Source organism: Lissotriton vulgaris, chromosome 1_1, assembly GCF_964263255.1.
Source record: "Lissotriton vulgaris chromosome 1_1, aLisVul1.2, whole genome shotgun sequence".
In the NCBI taxonomy this organism is placed as follows: domain Eukaryota; kingdom Metazoa; phylum Chordata; class Amphibia; order Caudata; family Salamandridae; genus Lissotriton; species Lissotriton vulgaris.
In genome coordinates, this window is record NC_141685.1 from 11,765,113 (window position 1) to 11,772,377 (window position 7,265).

Below are 7,265 nucleotides of genomic sequence, written 5' to 3' on the forward strand. Positions count from 1 at the left end.
TAGTGGTGGAGAGGCGAGAGGTGCTGGTCAGCTGGGAGCTGGGAAACCATGCTGGGAGGGGGCAGAGCTGCAGGATCAGGTAGCGGCTAGGGGGGAAAGCAAGAAGGGGGCACAGAGAACAGCACAGGAAGAGAGATAAAACAAGAGAAATACAAAAAATAAAGGAAACCTAAATAAGTACAGAGAACAGAAAGACAGACAATAGTCACCACTGGACCACCAGGGATGATGCACAGGCAGGAGCCGGTGGGTGGAGGAGGGTTTGGAACAAAGGATCTGGGCACAGGAGGGCAGACTATTAGGTGAAGCTGCATGGCGGTGGAACAACGCATACTGACAAGGTCAGTGAAGTCATAACATCTTGGCCTGTGGCCATCAGCTTCTAGACGGCTGGGTTGCAATCACCGCACAATAGTGACAGCCGATCTACTGTAGAGCTTTGCTCACTACAGACTCTATGGAGGGGCTTTTACCAGAATTGATGTTGACTTTTTCTGACTGGCACATAAACCCTTGCAGTGAAAGGTGGAGATGGCTGTTAGGAAGTACTGATGTGCCCCTGACAGCAAATATCTTTATAGAGCCACTCATGAAGATGAGGGTAAATGAAATCATTGGCCTTCTGAGATACGTTACAACCACTGCTATGAACTCTGTAAAAGTTATTGGTGGGACTGAACCTCAGCACCTTGTGTGAGACGTTGGCCTGGCATATGCTGTTCACTAGTTATAATGGGCACCTTGCACCAGTCCAAACGACCCATATTGATGATAGATTAAAGACAACCTTTATTGAAAGCTATCCTAGTGGTAGCTGTGGAGAGCAGCCTTCAGGCTAAGTCTCGAAGGAATGTAAAGCAGCTTGTTTTACCAGATCATAACCTCTTAAATGACCAAATGAAAGGAGAACCGCACAAGAGATATATAAAATAAATGTATTCATTACTAAACACTCTCTACTAACCTCTTTATGAGATTAGAGCACAAAGCTCAAAATATTTTTACATTTTACAATATTAAAGAACTAGAATGCCAGTAAATAGCACAATAAACAGTGGGCTCTAGGTGGAGACCAAACCATATACTAAGAAAGTGGTATAACAACCACGACTTAACTAGACACAGTGCCTAGAGAATGTAGAGCGGGTAAAAAACAGGGGAATGATTCGGTTTAGGACAGAACAGAGGCCAGAATCTTAGTACAAATCAAAAAAACAAAATCCGTCTTACACCATAAATCACAAAACCAATATTTTGCCCAAAGGATTGTTCAATTATCCTTGGGTTCTATTCATTCAAATTATCTTACTTTTTTCTTTTTTGTTATGCAAAAGCAACAATCCTGTCACAATACAAGCTAGATAAAGGCCCCAATTGCCTTCTCTCTCTCTATATATATATATATACACATACATTAAAGGTGCAAGAACATTTTTCTGAAATAATTGTGCTCACAAATATATACAGTGCAAATAAGGAAAACTTGAATATACAGTACATTTATCAATAAAATATATATATATACATATGTCTCACAAAGGCAATGTTGCCTAACAATAAATCTAAAAGAACATATAATGTCCTAAAACATTCCTCAGGCAAGAGGTAGTCCTACTAAATTCTGTCATGTTGAAATAGAGTCAAGGTGGGTTGTTGTTTCCCCGTCCTCAACCTAATTTACTTATCCAACCAAGGGAGAGGTCAACAGTGATAGTCAGAACTCAAGAACAGAGCTCTATTTCACGGGTTCTGTGTTGTCCAATTTCAGGACCTAACTACAACTTGGTTCTGTGTCGAACCTCTGTTGATAGAGCCAACGCGATTCGACCTTCTGAATGGCGGTTCTTTATGGGAAGGTCTTCATCAGGGATAGTCGTTTTTCAAAAGACGACCTGTGTACCTGAACAAACCAACGCCACTACCAATGTACATTGGTTTGTAAATGCCCAGAAAGGTTTTGCATCTGGCTTGCATTGTAAATCTGCCTAGATCTTGACATCGCCTCCTACGAGTCAAGTCTTTAAAGCTCATCCAAGACACTCCAGAGAGTCAAAAAGACCAACTTTCCAACTTAGAACTTGACCCAGAATTTTGGTAATTAAGGGGCATCTGCAATGTGACCTCTGATAGTGCGGGGAGGTCGATACCACTTTACGGATGCGGGAAAAGCACAACAAGGCCTTTTACAGCGCTTCACCTGGGATTGCATGAGGGTCGATACCACTTTACGGATGCGGGAAAGCACAACAAGGCCCTTTACAGCGCTTCACCTGGGATTGCATGAAGGTCGATACCACTTTACGGATGCGGGAAAAGCACAACAAGGCCTTTTACAGCGCTTCACCTGGGATTGCATGAGGTTGATACCACTTTACGGATGAGGGAAAAGCACAACAAGGCCTTTTACAGCGCTTCACCTGGGATTGCATGAAGGTCGATACCACTTTAAGGATGCGGGAAATGCTCAACAAGGCCTTTTACAGCGCTTCACCTGGGATTGCATGAGGGTCGATACCACTTTAAGGATGCGGTAAAAGCACAACAAGGCCTTTTAAAGCACTTCACCTGGGATTGCATGAAGGTCGATACCACTTTACGGATGTGGGAAAAGCTCAACAAGGCCTTTTACAGCGCTTCACCTGGGATTGCATGAGGGTCGATACCACTTTACGGATGCGGGAGAAGCACAACAAGGCCCGTTACAGCGCTTCACCTGGGATTGCATGAAGGTCGATACCACTTTACGGATGCGGGAAAAGCACAACAAGGCCTTTTACAAAACTTCACCTGGGATTGCATGAATGTCGATACCACTTTACGGATGAGGGAAAAGCACAACAAGGCCTTTTACAGCGCTTCACCTGGGATTGCATGAAGGTCGATACCACTTTACGGATGCGGGAAAAGCACAACAAGGCCTTTTACAGTGCTTCACCTAGGATTGCATGAGGGTCGATACCACTTTACGGATGCGGGAAAAGCACAACAAGGCCTTTTACAGCGCTTCACCTAGGATTGCATGAGGTCGATACCACTTTACGGATGCGGGAAAAGCTCAACAAGGCCTTTTACAGCGCTTCACCTGGGATTGCATGAAGGTCGATACCGCTTTATGGATGCGGGAAAAGCTCAACAAGGCCTTTTACAGCGCTTTGCCTGGGATTGCATGAGGGTCGATACCACTTTACGGATGCAGGAAAAGCACAACAAGGCCTTTTACAGCTCTTCACCTGGGATTGCATGAGGGTCGATACCACTTTACGGATGCGGGAGAAGCACAACAAGGCCCGTTACAGCGCTTCACCTGGGATTGCATGAAGGTCGATACCACTTTACGGATGCGGGAAAAGCACCACAAGGCCTTTTACAACGCTTCACCTGGGATTGCATGAATGCCGATACCACTTTACGGATGAGGGAAAAGCACAACAAGGCCTTTTACAGCGCTTCACCTGGGATTGCATGAAGGTCGATACCACTTTAAGGATGCGGGAAATGCTCAACAAGGCCTTTTACAGCGCTTCACCTGGGATTGCATGAGGGTCGATACCACTTTAAGGATGCGGTAAAAGCACAACAAGGCCTTTTAAAGCACTTCACCTGGGATTGCATGAAGGTCGATACCACTTTACGGATGTGGGAAAAGCTCAACAAGGCCTTTTACAGCGCTTCACCTGGGATTGCATGAGGGTCGATACCACTTTACGGATGCGGGAGAAGCACAACAAGGCCCGTTACAGCGCTTCACCTGGGATTGCATGAAGGTCGATACCACTTTACGGATGCGGGAAAAGCACAACAAGGCCTTTTACAACGCTTCACCTGGGATTGCATGAATGTCGATACCACTTTACGGATGAGGGAAAAGCACAACAAGGCCTTTTACAGCGCTTCACCTGGGATTGCATGAAGGTCGATACCACTTTACGGATGCGGGAAAAGCACAACAAGGCCTTTCACAGCGCTTCACCTGGGATTGCATGAGGGTCGATACCACTTTACGGATGCGGGAAAAGCACAACAAGGCCTTTTACAGCGCTTCACCTGGGATTGCATGAGGTCGATACCACTTTACGGATGCGGGAAAAGCTCAACAAGGCCTTTTACAGCGCTTCACCTGGGATTGCATGAAGGTCGATACCGCTTTATGGATGCGGGAAAAGCTCAACAAGGCCTTTTACAGCGCTTTGCCTGGGATTGCATGAGGGTCGATACCACTTTACGGATGCAGGAAAAGCACAACAAGGCCTTTTACAGCTCTTCACCTGGGATTGCATGAGGGTCGATACCACTTTACGGATGCGGGAGAAGCACAACAAGGCCCGTTACAGCGCTTCACCTGGGATTGCATGAAGGTCGATACCACTTTACGGATGCGGGAAAAGCACAACAAGGCCTTTTACAACGCTTCACCTGGGATTGCATGAATGTCGATACCACTTTACGGATGAGGGAAAAGCACAACAAGGCCTTTTACAGCGCTTCACCTGGGATTGCATGAAGGTCGATACCACTTTACGGATGCGGGAAAAGCACAACAAGGCCTTTTACAGCGCTTCACCTGGGATTGCATGAGGGTCGATACCACTTTACATTTGCGGGAAAAGCACAACAAGGCCTTTTACAGCGGTTCACCTGGGATTGCATGAGGGTCGATACCACTTTACGTATGCGGGAAAAGCACAACAAGGCCTTTTACAGCGCTTCACCTGGGATTGCATGAGGGTCGATACCACTTTACGGATGCGGGAAAAGCACAACAAGGTCTTTTACAGCGCTTCACCTGGGTTGCATGAGGGTCGATACCACTTTACGGATGCGGGAAAAGCACAACAAGGCCTTTTACAGCGGTTCACCTGGGATTGCATGAGGGTCGATACCACTTTACGGATGCGGGAAAAGCACAACAAGGCCTTTTACAGCGCTTCACCTGGGATTGCATGAAGGTCGATACCACTTTACGGATACGGGAAAAGCACAACAAGGCCTTTTACAGCGCTTCACCTGGGATTGCATGAGGGTCGATACCACTTTACGGATGCGGGAAAAGCACAACAAGGCCTTTTACAGCGGTTCACCTGGGATTGCATGAGGGTCGATACCACTTTACGGATGCTGGAAAAGCACAACAAGGCCTTTTACAGCTCTTCACCTGGGATTGCATGAGGTTGATACCACTTTACGGATGCGGGAAAAGCTCAACAAGGCCTTTTACAGCGCTTCACCTGGGATTGCATGAAGGTCGATACCACTTTATGGATGCGGGAAAAGCTCAACAAGGCCTTTTACAGCGCTTTGCCTGGGATTGCATGAGGGTTGATACCACTTTACGGATGCAGGAAAAGCACAACAAGGCCTTTTACAGCTCTTCACCTGGGATTGCATGAGGGTCAATACCACTTTACGGATGCGGGAGAAGCACAACAAGGCCCATTACAGCGCTTCACCTGGGATTGCATGAAGGTCGATACCACTTTACGGATGCGGGAAAAGCTCAACAAGGCCTTTTACAGCGCTTCACCAGGGATTGCATGAAGGTTGATACAACTTTATTGATGTGGGAAAAGCACAACAAGGCCTTTTACAGCGCTTCACCTGGGATTGCATGAGGGTCGATACCACTTTACGGATGCGGGAAAAGCTCACATGGCCTATTACAGCGCTTCACCTGGGATTGCATGAAGGTCGATACCACTTTACGGATGCGGGAAAAGCACAACAAGGCCTTTTACAGCGCTTCACCTGGGATTGCATGAGGGTCGATACCACTTTACGGATGCGGGAAAAGCTCAACAAGGCCTTTTACAGCGCTTCACCAGGGATTGCATGAAGGTCGATACAACTTTATTGATGTGGGAAAAGCACAACAAGGCCTTTTACAGCGCTTCACTGGGATTGCATGAGGGTCGATACCACTTTACGGATGCGGGAAAAGCTCACATGGCCTATTACAGCGCTTCACCTGGGATTGCATGAAGGTCGATACCACTTTACGGATGCGGGAAAAGCACAACAAGGCCTTTTACAGCGCTTCACCTGGGATTGCATGAGGTTGCCCCACTCTTCTCAGGATATTTTATAAAGTTCGATCAATCACCAGCAGAGGTAGCGATGGGAGGGGCAACTGCACCAAAAAAGCACTCAAAGACAACAGAAAGCAGGCTCCAAGGAAGACTCCCTGAGGTGCTTACTGCTCAAACCCGACCAAATACACTTTCAAGGAGTTCCAATGTGGAATCCTCAAAAATGATGGCTTAGAAAAATCCTTTGTAGTATGCTTAAGGAAGAAAACCTATGACAATGCTTTAAATTTGGCCAACAAGGTGGGCCTTGGGATGTGATCTTGAAGGATCGCCCCCTCTTACCTCGCATTCTCTTCCCTCTGAGTCTGGCTGACGCCTCCATCAGGCTGACCTTGGTGAATCCTTCGATGGTGACATCAATGGCCGAGTCAGAGCCATAGAACTGTACAAGGAGGTCCTTGGTGTCAGCCGGGTCTGCTTTCTCTAGGCTTCCTCGTGGGATATTTCGCTTTCCTTTGAAGTGGATTTCTGATAATTTATTTTTAAATCTTTTGAACTCAGCTTCGGTGAGATCCTCCAGGGCCTGGAGCAGGATGTCGCCAGATGTGCTCCCTCCGTCCGCCATAGCTCACGGGAGGCTCCGTCTGAAAAAAAAGATGGGTGATAAGAAAGAGGCAGGTCACAAACTCAAGAGACACAGAAGACATCTAAAGCTCAGCTACAACCCCCAAACATCTCATCTTTGCAGTGAAGTCAGCAGCGCCAAGATGCTCCTTGGAGTGTATGTGCGCTATACAAAAACCACCAAACATCAAACATCAAACATCAAGTGAGACACATTACAACAAACTCCTCACATCTGCACAATGTCTTTCAATTAGTGGATGAACTCCACTTAATATAATGCTACTGTTGGCCCAGTAGGGCATCTTGGAGCTGTAGTAGTTGCCATTCTATTAGATATAATCATGTCCACTCTAATGTAGAGTGCAATCTAGGGCATGGAGTACAATGTAACTGCAGAAGGGCTTGATCAGTGCTACATTTTTAGGAAATCCAGAAAAGGGAAATAATTGTAATTACAAGGAAATTATTTACTTAGTTATTCTAAAAATATGGCTTGATACTGGGTTGAACACCCCCAGATGCCATTACAGACACTTAAAAACTGCAGCAAAACTTTACAAACTTCCATGTAAAGGTTGGTTGGGAGGCATAAAGTGTGTCTCTTAACAAGGTGTG

At 46.4% G+C, this 7,265-nt stretch overlaps 1 protein-coding gene across 1 annotated transcript in view; it reads right to left on the reverse strand.

Moving 5' to 3' along the window:
- The window catches only part of LOC147736956 (NACHT, LRR and PYD domains-containing protein 3-like), a 409,027-nt gene extending 402,379 nt beyond the window's left edge, over positions 1 to 6,648 (reverse strand). The window contains exon 1 of the mRNA XM_086922388.1: positions 6,366 to 6,648. Coding sequence (XP_086778514.1) covers positions 6,366 to 6,648 — 283 coding nt within the window. The remainder of the gene's footprint in view (positions 1 to 6,365) is intronic.
- Positions 6,649 to 7,265: the final 617 nt, after the last annotated feature.